The 15,411-nt window shown below is 35.5% G+C and overlaps 8 protein-coding genes across 8 annotated transcripts; 4 read left to right on the top strand and 4 right to left on the bottom strand. All coding sequences in view use genetic code 12, as the record gives it.

Annotated features, from left to right (window-relative positions):
- Positions 1–1,930: 1,930 nt before the first annotated feature.
- On the top strand, positions 1,931–3,142 carry TVP38 (Tlg2-vesicle protein; the record flags this gene model as incomplete). The annotated part of the gene is made up of 1 exon (XM_001523955.2): positions 1,931–3,142. The coding sequence occupies one exon, from the start codon at positions 1,931–1,933 to the stop codon at positions 3,140–3,142; it is 1,212 nt and encodes a 403-aa protein (XP_001524005.2).
- Positions 3,143–4,036: 894 nt separating this feature from the next.
- On the top strand, positions 4,037–4,969 carry ISA1 (Iron-sulfur assembly protein 1; the record flags this gene model as incomplete). The annotated part of the gene is made up of 1 exon (XM_001523956.2): positions 4,037–4,969. The coding sequence occupies one exon, from the start codon at positions 4,037–4,039 to the stop codon at positions 4,967–4,969; it is 933 nt and encodes a 310-aa protein (XP_001524006.2).
- A 427-nt stretch (positions 4,970–5,396) lies between these two features.
- PVL30_005550 (uncharacterized protein) lies at positions 5,397–5,951 on the bottom strand (the record flags this gene model as incomplete). The annotated part of the gene is made up of 1 exon (XM_001523957.1): positions 5,397–5,951. The coding sequence occupies one exon, from the start codon at positions 5,949–5,951 to the stop codon at positions 5,397–5,399; it is 555 nt and encodes a 184-aa protein (XP_001524007.1).
- Positions 5,952–6,469: 518 nt separating this feature from the next.
- Positions 6,470–7,144, bottom strand: PVL30_005551 (uncharacterized protein; the record flags this gene model as incomplete). Its single annotated transcript, XM_001523958.1, has 1 exon — positions 6,470–7,144. One exon carries the CDS (start codon positions 7,142–7,144, stop codon positions 6,470–6,472), a length of 675 nt encoding a protein of 224 aa, XP_001524008.2.
- Positions 7,145–9,007: 1,863 nt separating this feature from the next.
- Positions 9,008–10,057, top strand: PVL30_005552 (uncharacterized protein; the record flags this gene model as incomplete). The annotated part of the gene is made up of 1 exon (XM_001523960.2): positions 9,008–10,057. The coding sequence occupies one exon, from the start codon at positions 9,008–9,010 to the stop codon at positions 10,055–10,057; it is 1,050 nt and encodes a 349-aa protein (XP_001524010.2).
- A 259-nt stretch (positions 10,058–10,316) lies between these two features.
- Positions 10,317–11,624, bottom strand: SEC20 (Protein transport protein sec20; the record flags this gene model as incomplete). The annotated part of the gene is made up of 1 exon (XM_001523961.1): positions 10,317–11,624. The coding sequence occupies one exon, from the start codon at positions 11,622–11,624 to the stop codon at positions 10,317–10,319; it is 1,308 nt and encodes a 435-aa protein (XP_001524011.2).
- A 492-nt stretch (positions 11,625–12,116) lies between these two features.
- On the top strand, positions 12,117–13,805 carry NGL2 (RNA exonuclease ngl2; the record flags this gene model as incomplete). The annotated part of the gene is made up of 1 exon (XM_001523962.2): positions 12,117–13,805. The coding sequence occupies one exon, from the start codon at positions 12,117–12,119 to the stop codon at positions 13,803–13,805; it is 1,689 nt and encodes a 562-aa protein (XP_001524012.2).
- A 305-nt stretch (positions 13,806–14,110) lies between these two features.
- MOB1 (Mitotic exit network component) lies at positions 14,111–15,031 on the bottom strand (the record flags this gene model as incomplete). The annotated part of the gene is made up of 1 exon (XM_001523963.2): positions 14,111–15,031. The coding sequence occupies one exon, from the start codon at positions 15,029–15,031 to the stop codon at positions 14,111–14,113; it is 921 nt and encodes a 306-aa protein (XP_001524013.2).
- Between the last annotated feature and the right edge of the window lie 380 nt (positions 15,032–15,411).

A 15,411-nucleotide genomic window follows, 5' to 3' on the forward strand; every position in this document is an offset into this window, starting at 1 on the left:
TCCTACAATTACCCTGGCAATTACACTACTGTAGCATCCACAAATTGTAATGACGTAAAAAATTGCAAATAAAATAAACAAGAAAATAGTAAAAAGGAAATGTCTGCTACACGGTTTGAAAAAAATAAGCAAGACGTCTTTGAGTCTCGTAATAGAGTATACCTAAAACATCGATTGAGTCAAAATTAGATAACAACAACAACGACAACAGAAAGTAGAGATTGAAGAGAATTGTGGAAAATGATGTCATTCGGTCGTCTATCGTTCGGGCCTGAACGGTCCCCACTCCCCCCTCCCCCAATTTAATCAATTTTCTAACGTAATTGTAAAATGCAAAAAAAAAGGAAAAAAAAATATTTCAAGGTATTCTTTCTCAAACAAAAGACAATATATATTCAAAGAAAAGAAAGAAAGAACACAGAATAATAAGAATAATACGTCATAGACATTGGTATGGTGTTTATGTCTATGTCTATGTCTATGTCTATGTCTTGTACTTTGTCTTGTACTTTGTTCTCTCTTTCTTTCTTTGGCTTTGTGTCATTTGGAGTACAAAGATCTCGGAGTTTCTTTTCTTTTTAATTTCTTTTTTTTTTAATTTCTTTTTTTTTTTTAATAATTTTCTCTCTCTCTGTTTCTCGTTCTCGCTCTTTGAATAAAAAAAAAGAAAAAAGAAAAAAGAAAAAAGAATGCAAATGCAAATGAAAACAAAAACAAAAACAGGCAGGAAGAATAACTCTAATAGGGTCTTCCATAAAGCTTAAGAATAAGCAGGCATATAAAAAATACAGGTATAGGCAAAGACGTTATCCTCCGAAAGGGATTTGGACCCTAGACCACCTTATGGTAGTAGATTGCAGATAAGAAACCAAAAAAAAAAAAATAAAAAAACCAAAAACCAAAAATCAAAAACCAAAAACAGTCTCTTTGCAATTCTACTTCTACTTTATTTTAAAGAAAGTTTGGTTGAATTCGCAACAAAAACAAAAACAAAAAAGAAGAAGAAGGAGAAGGAGAGTAACTCTGCTTGATAGAAATGTACTGTTTGGTTAAAACACGTTAGTGTGTATTTTCCAATTGATACCACTTGTAAAGCTAAACTCAAGTCAAACCCACTGCCTTTACACACACTCTCTTTTTTTTTTTTTTTTTGGCACCAACTTGTGGCAACATTTTTTTAACAACATGGTGGAGATACAATATACATTTGTTCACTTTCAACCATATACACTTCTTAATGCAATACACTACCACAACTACTACAGTTTTTAAATACAACCCTGTTTTTATTAATGGTAATACTAAGAATAATAACACATTTATTTATCTGATCTCAAGCCGCACACATGTGAGCTGTTTTACTAAATCCTACTGATTTTATTTTTCTTTTTCTTTTTATTTTTAATTTTTCTTTTTCTTTTCCTTTCTCTAAACCACACAATATTCAACCTCCTTTTATCAACTTAAACGTATAATCGGGTAACCTTGATCACACCAACTACATCAACATTCGTTCGTTTTAGATCTACCTAAAGTACTTTGTCAGAGAATTTAGAAAAAACACCTCAATAATCACTTACATCAACACCAAGAAGGTTAACTTCAAGACACCGTTTTCTTTTTTTCTTTTTTCTTTTTTCTTGTTTCTTTTCTTTACTTTTTCGCCTTTCAACGAGAAGTTTACACTTCTTTTAAAGCAATTTAGCATCTGATAAAAAAACAAACCCATCAACAAAAGTAGTAGTACTGTAGAATTCAAGATTTCACATCTACATATCGTACCAGGCACAAATATATCTACCACTATATTTACAATTGTAACATTATATATATATATATATATATGAGTATATATGTATTTGAAACAGTTTGCTAATTTTTTTTTTTTTTTGCCTTTTATACCACAAATAGAATTGCAACATTCTCAATTATGCCGCCACAAATACCCAGTGACAACAATGGCTATTACGATAACTATAACAGCAACCAAACCAACCAAAACAACCAAAACAACTTAAATAATTCTACTGCCCAAATCCCATCGCCATTATCACTAGCTAATATCCGATATCATTTGCAAGATAAGTTTCATCATTTCAAGTCATGGTACCTATCGCAAACCCCGCTTTTCAAAATTGGTTTCATCATTGGTCTCCTTATACTAGGTGTCCTAGGCATTTTCTTCCTCATCTATCATAGTTATTTCACAGATCTTCTTGTCTCCGTATCGGATTCATGGCATGATTTACCTTATGGCTCACTACTCATATTCATTCTCGTATTTATGGTGAGTTTCCCGCCACTAATAGGATTCACTGCATTGAGTCTACTTACTGGTATGATCTATGGGTTCCCTCAAGGGTGGCCACTCTTGGCACTAGCCTCTGTTTCCGGCTCAACTGCATCCTTTATCATTTTTAGATACTTGCTTCACAATCAGGCGATGCGTTTGATAAACCATTACGAAATGTTTCGTGCATTTGCTGAGATTTTAAGTGACGACAACTCCCTTGTATTGCTTATACTCATCAGATTGTGTCCTACACCTTACTCACTATCCAATGGTGCACTACTGGGAATACCAGAACTACCTTTACTCACATATTTCCTTGCTACCTTGATTACATCGCCAAAATTACTTATACACCTATACATTGGAAGCAAGATTAAGGAATTGGGACAGGGCGAAAGCTCAAATATGACCAAAATAGTCGACGTCATTAGTATTATAATCACAGGAACAGCAGCTACATTAGCTACATATTTGATATACGCCAAGATGCAAGCCAAATTGAAGGAGTTCCACCAGCGTGGTGTAGTTGCAGACGATGTCTTGGTTTTCGGCAATTTTGAAGACGATTTCGGGTTGGAGATGGCAAGTCAGAATAACGTAGAGTTGAACTCGGCAGACTTTGATACAGACAATTTCATTATTGAGGATGAAGATGACAATGAGATGAATGGAAATAGCGACGAAGAGAACAGAAGAAGGAGCAGGAGCACAAGTGGAAGCAACAATGGAAGCAACAACGGAAGCAACAACGTTAGTGCCAACGGTAGTGGGAAAACTAGTAGGAGTGGCAGCGTAGGCTTGCTGCAAGAGCGAGACCTACTTTCGGAAGATACCCTTGGAAAGAGATAGACTAGTCCAGACATTTTTGATCACATACATTTGAAATATATATATATATATATATATATAGATATGCATATAGATATGAATAGATATGAATATAGAATTGTAAGATTATAAACGCAGTTATGCTTGATGATAACAACATGTAGAGATGTATTTTAAACCTTTATTGATAAAGTTTATAACTCTATAGAAGATGTACATTTGACAAATAGAACTAACAAAGCAAGTAATACAAGTAAAACAAGTAAAGCAAGTAAAGTTTGAAATAGTAGAACCGATATTAAAAAGCCAAAATATCGGAACCGAGAATTCTTTCACGTGATCTAAAAACAACCAATCACAAGTAACATGAACTTGCTTACCACCATTTATGCTACCATGTGTACCCACGAGCAGCATTACAATTGTCAGCACATTACTTTTCAGAGGGGGGGGGGGGGGCGGTCACATATTCTCCACATACTTTATATACAGGTAGTGTATGGTTGCACAATATCACACTAAACCGCCCCCTCCTCCCCTGCCTCTCTATATTCCCACCAAGAGTCAAGAAAAGAGAAGGAAAAAGAAAAAGGGTAAAAAAAAAGAGGGTAAAAAAAAAACTCTGATTCTTTTTAAATATATAAATATATCTATATATCTATATATCTATACATCTATACATATAAAGCTAGACAGCAAGTTATACCACTTAATCTGTACATTTGCTTTACTTATTGGTACATTTTGCATACATCTATTCCATAATCATTAATCTTTATCCGATTTCAATTTCTATTACAATTTGGAAATAGAATCAGAATTTAAAATTCAAATTTGCTATCCTGTTAAACTACAGTTTTTGTTATCACTATAGTTTATCAATAATCAATTATATCAATTAAAAACACTGCCATCATGATTAGAGCAGTACCCCAAATCACTAGAGTCAGAGTATCTCAAAGAGCTCAACAAAACTTCACGACTTGGGCAAGGTCATTGCTGATACAACAACACCAACAACCACAACATTCACCTTCTTCATACCAACTACATGCTTATCAGCTTACACCTCAAACCACCTCAACTAGCACAAGTAACAACAACAGTAATAATAATAACAATAGCAATAGCAACAGCAGCAACAATACACCTAAAAAGCGGGAATTGTCTAAGTACCTGTTACCACTAAACACCAAGTCTGCATCACAACAATCTAATAAAGAGCAAACAAACACACCCTCAACACAGCCACCACTGCGAAGACCAAGGACTGCCAGGTTTAAGAAAGAAACTATCCCAGATTTCAACAATGTAGAAGCAACATCAACAAACACTCCATCATCGGCATCACCTTCTTCTTCTTCTTCTTCTTCTTCTTCTAGTTCTACTACAACAACAATTGCACCCGAACCGAAACTCAAAACAGAGCCAGTAGTTAATGCTGAACCAAAATCTACACCTGATTCTGAATCTACAACAAATGCAGCACCAAAGAAACTCAAGAAAAGAGTTTTGAAACCAAGAAAACAACTCATTACTTTAACACCATCTGCTATCTCACATCTCGAGGGATTAATGAACCAACCAACACCAAAGTTAATTAGAATTGGTGTGCGAAACAGAGGATGTAGTGGATTAACCTACGACTTGGACTATGTTGAAAAACCAGGCAAGTTTGATGAATTGATTGAGCAAGATGGAGTCAAGGTCCTCATTGACTCTAAGGCATTGTTTAGTATTGTTGGTTCAGAAATGGATTGGCTAGATGATAAATTGAGCTCGAGGTTTATTTTCAAGAACCCAAACTCAAAAGGAACTTGTGGATGTGGTGAAAGTTTTATGGTGTAATTTATTAAAGTTTTATCAAACATTGATAAGTATTCAATTCAAAAGAAGAGAAGGAAGAAATTAAGGACAATAGATATTTAATTGGTTTTTTTTTTTTTTAATTTTCTACTTGTCCATCTTTATTTATCTGCATTGCTAAAAGTATTTATCTAGTTTAAAAATTTCACGAATAAACGATTAATATATTGAAAATTAATTACTTTCTATGTCTTGACTTATTGCCTTCATCAATTCTTTCATTAGTTTCCTCTTTTTAATCCACGTAAAGTTAAATTTGATTTTACGTACTTATTATTCCTTCCCACATCACTTGTTTGCTTTTAATTGATCTATTCATTTATATACTCATGTATAAACTCCATTTTCACGGATTTGATAATATAAAGAAATTGTTTCCAAACAAATTTAAAAAAAGTCTTTGCTTTCTCTACCTAATCTTTCTGCATTCGAAATAAGTAGCTCTAACATCATTGGGCAATCCACAGAAATACTCCATTCCCTGCATGGTCTTAAATAACTCCACGGTTGCAACGCCCAATTTCAAACATGTCTTTCCCCCACCACTATTATTCTCCGTGCATATTATACTCTGTCTCACACCCTTTTCACCATCAATTATAAAGACATTGTTTGGTGGGTATCGACTTACAAAATCCTCAACCGTAGATCTAATATCAGTTGTACGTGTGCCATCATTAGGGTCAATCCGTGTCGAGTTTGATGTGATCTTAGCTGTTTTGATACGTATATCGGCATGGTCGGGTGCAATTTGATGAAGGGTTGCCTCAATATCGGATCCCCCAGGTGAAGCAAGCCTTGCGGTATCTGGAACTGATTCAGAAGCATTGGTGGGGAGGGCAGTGTGAGACCGTTGTTGGAAATTTGCGCCGGAAGAAGGAGGAATTGCTGTAGTTGTTGACGATGTAGGTATAGACGATGTAGAAGTTTCGTCCTTCTTTGCGCCAAATGATAGCCAACCCATTCTCAAGAGGTAATTAAATATGTGGTGATGATACTGGATAAGTTTTTCTTTTTTTGTAAAAGAAATAAGAAACAGAATACTAAAATTTTTATAAAAAAAAGTCTAAATATCGACTTTGATTGGTTTTGAAATTAGTTGTTGGAACAAAGGTTGTTGGAAAAAAAAAAATTGTGTAATTATATTGCTCTATAATTTTTTTACTGAGTAGTGGGGAATGAATTGCGCTTTCTATTTCTCCTTGCCTTCTGTTCTAATTTCTGGAATAGATTCTTTTTTTTTTTTTTTAGTATTGTTGCAATTGTACAAGTCGAGTGATGGAAACTTGACACATTTTGGATAGAATAATCTGTAATTTTAACAGAAGCATTGTCTTTTAGCAAATTACGGGGTTATATATATATAGAATTTCTTTTTCATTTTTCATTTTTCATTTTCTTCTTTTGCTTTTATATCTTTAATTTCTTTAAATACGTTAATGTACCTATTTATGTACATCCAGTTTGAGTTGTCTATTCTATCTAAAAGCACAATTGCAAAGTTTCATTCATTCTCATTAAAGTTGTCAAGTAAATTTTGTAATTAATTGGAAACTCATCTTTGTAAGTGAAGGGGTCCTTTTTCCCCTTTCTGGCCAACTTCGCTTTCTCATTCAAGTCATCTAACCACGCGAATTTAAAATCATATTTGATATTCGCTGGTGCAGTCATATCCATTTTCAAAATCGTGCTCAAAATTTTACTTTCCATCGTATCAATTGCCGTTCGTTCCTCGTCTTTTTTGGTCACCACGAGTTCATCAGCATGTGGGTTCTGCAACTCTACAGTATGGTTGAATACAAATGCTAATGTATTTTGTATACGTTTTTCCAATTCTGCATCGTCAAGTGGTGGTAACGAAAGAAACTTTTCACGTTTTAAATTGTAGTCTACCTTACGGAAAGTACGACGTATTAGGGCAATATACTCTATTGGAGTGACTTCATCTCTTGTTTGGGTGTAGTCTTCATGTTGAAACAATCTGGGAGTGCACTCGAAATTTCGTAGTTTGTAGAATCGTTTGTAGTATCCACGCAACTTGGATTTGAATGTGGGGAGTTTGGAAATCTCACTGATGGAATGCAGAATATTCAATATTGGTTGAGAAAGCACCAAGCTTTTGCTATGCTGCCGTAGTCCAAATCTAGGAGAGCTCATAATAACAGTTGTAATGGTGAAGCTGGTATGTAAGTGTATATATATTCATGCATGTATGTATGTGAGTGAGTGAGTGGGTGCGTGAGTGTGTTTGTTTCGGAGAGCGCGCAATTTTATTTCGATGGTGGGCAGGAAAAGAAGAGGCTTGAGTTTTTGATTTTGATTTCGGTTGCAAAAACATATCACACATGTTATTAGCCTAGTATTCTACCAACTCAATTACCCAACTTTCCACTAGGAAGTCTATAAACTATCAAACTCTTTTTTTTTCTTTTCTTTTCTTTTCTATTGTTTTATTTTTGTTTTTTGAGTTTTCTTTTTACTGAAAAGAATGTTTCTAGCCATAAGGAAAAACGAACAATACTTTAAGCTATCTAGCGGGACAAACTTTCATAGTTGTAGGAGCAACAATACGGTTGTGTTACCGGCACCAACAATCTATTTGAATTTCAAAATCTGCTTAAACAACAATCAATGGACTGTTCTCAATTATAACGGAATCTTACAACAAGTAGCTTCAAGATTTATCACTTTTTGGGGTATGATTTGTTATGATACTTCAATTGATATTAGTACGGACTCAGAGTATAGCTTTACACTTGTTTGCAAAGACCAAATGTATCACTCATTTGCTTTGTATACTCCAATTCACCAAAGTCATAGTGTACAACAGTTATCAAAAATTGACATATCTTTACAGTGCCTATCCAGACAAGAAATAAGAATGCAAACTATACTTGACGCATTTGATTACCTATTAGTCTCGTGGTACTTACATATGGAGCAACTTTATCCCTGTGTATTTTCTATTGTGGGTCGCAAATTTATAGAGTTGAATCTATTTTGGAGCCAGAGGTTTGGTCAGATTTTGGAAAATGAGATGTGCAACCACAGTAATGAGAAAGAGAAAGAGAAAGAAAAAGAGAAAGATGAAGGTGAAGATGAAGGTGAAGACGATAAAGACAACAACAGCAACTATTGTGACGAATTGGACTTATTAGTCAGGCTTATAAAGGAAACGAGAAGCAAATACACTACATCAAATTTGCTACAAGATGGTAAACCCACAACTTCAATTTTAGATCTAAAGAAAAGTAGAATAGGAGGTCGTGGCGTGGTTGGATCATATCCTGTGCACTTAATCGACCCTGAGGGATAGACGAGTTGTAACATAATAATTTTGTTTTATTTTTGTTTTTGTTTCTGTTTTGTTTGTTTGCTTTATTTTTCTTTTCCTTTTCCTTTTCCGTTTTCTATTTCATTTTAATTATCATAATTAGTCATCATGAGAGTTTGCCAGTGGGATTGAGCATACGATGATGAAAGCTGCAATCTAGTATTTTGTATCTTGAGGTATTATTGTAATAGGCTGTTGGTGTATAGTACATTGCATTAGTGTGCAGTGCTTTACATATTATTCGGTGGAGGACCACTACTATCTATAAATAAAATTGTGACACAAAATCTTAATATTTTTTGGATCCCCCAAAATTTTTCCGGCAAGGGGTTCTATAAAAAATTGGCGCGGGGGGGGGGGGGGAAGAAAGCAAGTAGAGAGAGGAGGAAAAAAAGTAAGAATGTTAGTGGGGGAAGGGAGGGGAAGAAAATAACTAGGCAGATGAAAGTCAACAAACTCGAACTAAAAAGTGTGGTGTTTATTTAGTCGTTTACTTTGTTTCTCGGAATTTTTATTTTTAAAACTACAGGCTTTGCCTCTTCCATTCATATATTTACCTGTTTCTTTCTTTTTGTATATTTTAATTCTAAATCACTTCAAATTTTTTTTCTTTCTTTTGAATACCATCTTTTCATCGTCAATATTTATCTCACACTTACAAACAACGAACTTGCCATAAGAAAAACATGTCACAACCATTGAATTTAGCTATTGTTGGAACAGGTATCTTTGCAACTGATACGCACTTGCCAACCATCCAGAAACTTTCCACTATTGTTAAACCAATTGCAGCCTACAATAGAACCAAATCCAAAGCCGAGACATTTGCTTCAAAAGCTGGTATTGCTCAAGACAAAGTTTATGACTCATTGGAGCAAGCATTCCAAGATCCCGAAGTACAATTTGTCGATGCATTGCTTCCTGTGCAATTCAATCTCGATGCAGTGAAATTAGCAATTGAAAATAAAAAACCAATATGTTTTGAAAAGCCCATTGCCGCAAATCTTGAGCAAGCAAAAGAGATTGTCCAACTTAGTGAAAAGACCGATTTGCCAATTGCAGTATTGGAAAACTGGTCATTCCGTAGTGCGACTACAACCTTGACCAAAGAAATCATTCCCAAATTAGGAGATATTGTTGGTTTCACTTACCATGCTACGGGTCCATGGAATGATAATAACAAATACCTTGCTACTGGGTGGAGATTGAAACCTGAGCATATCGGCGGTTTCTTATCTGATGGTGGAGTGCATCAATTGGCATTGCTTACTGATTTTCTTGGCGAAGTTGACTCAGTCAGTGGCTTAACAAAGCAGGTCCGTGAACAAAGTGGAACTGATGATGTCTTGTTTTCGACTATGAAGTTGAAGCTGGGTGTAATCGGTACTTTTACTTATGGTTCGTCATTTGGCGCTACTGATAAGGCCACTTACTTTACCATCTTCGGCACTAAAGGATCCGTCACTTATGATTGGTCTCCAAGTTTGTCCAAGCCAACAATAACTTACCAATTGGGAAGCAGTGGTCAAGATAATAGCGGCAAAAAGACCATTGAAGTTGACGAAGTAGATACATTTGAAGAGGAATTCAAGAATTTTGCAGAAGCCGTCACCAAAAAAGAAAAGAGTTTAATTATTGTACCACCTAGAAAAGCATTCCACCATTTGGCCATCGTTGCTGCCGCTTTAGAATCATCAAAGAATAATGGCTCAAATGTCAAGGTAGAATCACCATAATAGACTGTTGTTGTCTTTCTTTTACTCTTTTTTTTTTTGAGTTGTCTTTCATAAAAAAAAACAGAAGTACATATCAAGTTGCTTAATTAAACGGTAACTAGAAACATAACTAAAAAAATACTCCTTTCTATTTCAACTTTTCTTCTTCCTCTTTTTCTTTCTTTCTTCTTCTTCTTCCTCTGTTTATTTTTATTCTTTTTACATTCTCTTCTATTATCTCACCGTTTTAAGTCTCTTGTATTTATCTTAGAGGATATAGTTATAGTTCATCCACCAACCTTTCTATTATCGAAGTAATGCTGGATACGGAAAGCGACAGGATTACCGAACTAGTAACTTCATTTAATGAATTTTTCGTTATTGTCACAGGACTTTTGAATCTTTCCAATGATATGTCACTGGGTAACCCTGTTTCACCCGTTGAAAGACTTTGCACTATTTCAGTAATTTGGCTATGGCTATGGTCATGGCTATGGTCCAAACTATTAGTTACAGTATCAATGATACCTTCAATAATTTTGCTCAGAGTCCTTCTAACTGTACCTTGGTTTTCCGCCCCGGTAACACTATTCATAATTGTATCAAGAATACTTGTTGCGGTAGCCATTGCTACTACTTCCAGACTCTGTTCGGAGTTATTTGCTCTGTCTTTATTCCCTCCAAATAACCAGCCAAAGATATTGAAGATCTTGAATAAGCTCCAGAACAATATCCTCAATGGTCGTCTCAACACTCTTCGGTAGATCACCCAACAGCAACAGGCCAAAAAAAATCCCATTGCCAAATATATCCTTTGTCGGTCTGACTTGTCCTGTTTTTCAATAAATTTGACAATCCCCTTGGACTTCCCCAAAAGGTCTCCAAATTTTATAAAGCTTTCATTTAGTCTAGCAAGGTCCTTTGACTGCTGATCAATACTATCTATGTTGAGTTCCGATTGGAGAACAGAGGTGAGAAGAAGCGAGCGGGATGCTTGAAGAGATGAAGTTATCTTGGTATTTTGCGCATTGATTTGTGCATTGATTGATGTTGGATTTGCATTTGTATTATTTTTATTTGATCGGTTGGCAAAGAGTTGAGCCTTGGCTTTGTCCAAAGATTGAGCGCTTTTGCCATTTGTAACTCCACGTGCGTTAGAAAACTGATTATCTTCTCCATGGTCTTGATCCCGTTCTTGGTCTCGTATTTCCTCTTGTGATGTAGACGGAAGAAGATCAAACTTGACTAGTCTATCTTGATGCAATTTTTCTTGCCTTGTATCATTAATAAATAATTCCATGTCTCGTAGTTTGGCTTTGAGAGATTCATATTTGAGTTCATAGATTTGTAGACCTGAATTGACCAGCATTGGTCTCCCATACGTGTGTTCTTGTTGTTCCAATTGTTGCTGGAGGTGAAGTATACGCAAGTAATCTTTGTATGTCAACAAATTATGACTGATTTGGCTGAAAATTGAATCATACGAATCTCTAAATTCATCATCCGGTAGATCAATGGTTTGGACTAAAGAGTCCAAATTGCCAAATATAGTCAATTGCAATTGACCCAACCTTTCATATAAGCTCATGACTGGATTCGAAACGTGCTAATATGGAACTAATAATGAGTTGAAAGAAAAACGCTGATAAACCCTTACAATACTTCTCCACAATTTGCTTTTTGTTCCTAATTTTTTTTAACTTTAAATCTTTTGTTTTCGTGTTTTGTTCGTTATTCGTTGTTTGTTGTCGTTGTCCGATTTGAAATTTGGGTATTGTTGTGTTTTATAGTTTCTCAGTATAGATTTTTTCCTTCTTTTACAGCCTTTCAGTCTCTTTATAACAAACCTACAAATACAAATACAAACACACACACAATCGTAGACGCTCAGTCTCTCAGTCTCTCTCAGTCTCTCTCAGTCTCTCTCTCTCTGCTACATTCTTACATTCTTTCTCACCCATTTTTAATGATTGCCAAATTTTTGAAAACTAAATATTTTTGCAATCATTCAGCAACAATTTTAATTTACCAAATTAGATCCAAAAGATCAATCCGAACCAAGGCGTCCCACATTTCAACAATGACCAAAAAGAAAGGCACAAAAAAATCGATGGACCCATCGCTACTCACCCCCGAATACATTGCAGAACAGCGACGATTAAGGGAAGAGCGTAAGGCTAAAGAACGAAAAGAAAAAGAAGCTCACGGTGTATTCGATGGCCCCGAGCCACAAGAGAAGTTCATTAAACGGCCATTCTTAGCACTACCCAATGAAGTAGGTAATGGCAATGATGAGGTTGGCGAGACTCCAAAATTGAGTGTTAAGATAATGAGCTATAACATCCTTGCTCAATGTCTTATTCGAAGATCCTTATTTCCCACCAATGGCAAAATCCTCAAATGGTACATCCGAAAAGAGATATTATTGGCAGAGTTGCGATGGTATGATCCAGATATTTTATGTTTACAAGAATGTGACAAGTTGCAATTCCATAATTTTTGGCAAAGCGAATTAGCCAAGCTGGGCTACGAATGTAAATTCCATAGATACAATACTAAAAACCACGGTCTTGTTATTGCTTACAAAACCGAAATTTTTTTAATCAAGCATCAAAGCTTTATAAAATATGATCAAGATGTTAAACCATTGAAAGCTAATTGTAAAGCAGGCGAAGCCAGCGAAGTAAACCAAGATTGTGACAGAGTGGAATTACCCCCAGCAAGGATCCAAACCAAAAATGTCGGGTTTATGTGTTATCTAGAATTCAAACAAAGCGTATTAGAAAGATTCCCATATTTAAAACAAAGAAATGGCGTGATTATAGGCACAACACATGCCTTCTGGCATCCCTTTGGAACATATGATAGAACAAGACAAATGTATATAATTCTTCACAAGTTTAGAGAATTCCACCACACCATGCAAGTTTTATCAAAGAACAAGTTTCCATTCTATTCCTTTTTTACTGGAGACTTGAACTCAGAGCCCTTTGATGCACCATACTTGTCACTCGTGGAAAAACCTGTTTCGTATGAGGGACAAGTTAAAAATGTTTTGGGATGTTCATTAAGTTACGTATACTCTTCAGATCGTGACTTGGATGAAAGTGAAGACGAAATCCCAGAAGGAGCAGAACATGTAGAAGAGCAGAAAAATGGTAGAGAGGAGGAGAAGAAGGAGGAGGAGAAGGAGGAGGAGAAGGAAGAGAAGGAAGATGCAGCAGCAGCAGCTGAAGATTCAAATGATTCACTGACAGAACTGGCAAATACTTTAGGCATTAACGAAGATAATTTATCTCAAACGCCCGATCTGGAAAGAGACTCTCGAGAAATTGAACGATTGCAAAATCCAGATACTCCTGAACCATCCAAGTTTGAACCCACTGAAAAGCAAGATCGAATGATGCAACAATTGGCTGATGCTCATAATGATCTCCCGTTGCGGGCTATTTCCCTCTATTCAGCTGGCTATTCACTGGTACATCCCGATAATGCACAAAATTGTCGAAACGAGCCAGAGTTTTCCAATTGGGTGGATAAATGGGTTGGAATGTTAGACTACATCTTGATGATTGTCCCATGGAACAAACAACAAGATACTAGAAAAATTGATACACCGCAGGATTTAGAGAAACACAATGTAAAAATTAAAAAGCTATTAAAGCTACCTAAACCAAAAGAAATGGGACCAAAGCCAAATGGACAGCCTAGATTGTACCAGTATCCATCTGACCATCTATGTATCATGGCAGAAATTGAACTATTATAGAAAAGACCCTTGAACGATTTATAAACGTCAATAAAAGTCTTTATTTCACAATTCTTTTCTTTCCATTTTTTTCACAATTTGTTTTTTTGCGCAAATGCTCAATTGATCCTTTGTATTGTAACTCAATGTCTTCATTTTTTTTTTAAATCTTTTTGTCTTCACCGCACAAACACACATACATGTACATTATTACACACTGGTTCACTCTCTTTAAAGAAAAGATTCCGATAAAGAAAACGACTTGTAAAACAAAAATTGCTCTCTCCATATGCACTTTTTTTCTAAATCCTTCCATGCTTTTGAAGCTAACGGTTCAACATAGTATCGACCAAATCCTCCAATGGTCCATAGTCCCTCCTACTGATCAAGTTGAACTCATTTGCCAATAACACATAGTGTTTCAAACTGGTATTTAAGTGGCTCTGTAATCCCAATTCGCTAATCTCATGGAAATGATGGCAATAAATATGCGCATAAATTCTGAATAATCTCTTGAAAATTGTCTTGACCAAGTTTGGAAATTGTTGAGGAAATGGAGCTCCAATCTTGGAAGGGAAAATATTATCATTATCAAAAAAATTTTGCACCCAATTCATCAAGTTCTCAATGTATTCACACGCAGGCAAAGAGACAGGTCTTTTGGGCAGTATTTGCATTTGCAGGGTACTCCCATCTACAGCCTGCACCGGGTTCGAATCTTGCCATAAATATTCATATTCTTCGGTAGCAATCATTCTAGGACATGTCAAAGGTGAACAAAATTCAGTTATAGCACCATAAAGCATATTAATCTGGTTATAAAAATCAACAACGTGGATAGCAAGCCACTCATTGAGATCTTCATCTTTAGGTAATTTAACAGCTTGAATCAATGCATTATCCGAACCCAAGGTTTGTTCCGCATAGTTTCTGATATCCCGGTGTGTAGAAACCTGTTGTTGTTGCTGCTGCTGTTGTTGTTGCTGTTGCTGTTGCTGTTGTTGTTGTTGCAGCGGCAGCAGCAGTTGGTTGAAGTTGTTGAAGTTGTTGTTTGCGATAGTCGGCGCTTTGTTTATAGTTTGGTATTCATAAGGGTTATTAGACTGATTAAGTTGTGACAGATAGTTTTGATTATTTTGTGGGGAGCTCGTAGCTAGTTGAGGACTCGATGTAGGTGAAGACTGCTTGAGCTTAAAGCCTCTTGTTGAACGTAGTGAATGTGTATTGAAGTTCTGAAATAATGCCATCTTAAGATTGACTATTTGCACTTGAATATGGAAGATCTGTTTAGAATAAAAAGGCCAAAGCAAGAGAACAGATTATTAAAGTCCTTGCAAATAAGTAAGATAGAAATATAGTATGGTTTGGTTTGAACAACGGAGGGAAAGAAGCAAGAGTAAACGTAAGAAGAAGAAGAAGAAGAAGAAGTATGATTTGGATTTTGAGAGAGTTTCATGATGTTTTGGCTTTGCCTGTATTGGTACTCATTATGTATAAATTACGTAAGCTCTATTGTTCCAGTGATCTGCTACAAAACTCGCTACCAATTGAATTGAAATTCACAAACAATACTCTTTTTTCTTTTTCTTTTTCTTTTTTTTCTTCTTTTTTTTTTCTTTTAATTATT

This window comes from Lodderomyces elongisporus, chromosome 8 (assembly GCF_030384665.1).
Source record: "Lodderomyces elongisporus chromosome 8, complete sequence".
Classification (NCBI taxonomy): Eukaryota; Fungi; Ascomycota; class Pichiomycetes; order Serinales; family Debaryomycetaceae; genus Lodderomyces; species Lodderomyces elongisporus.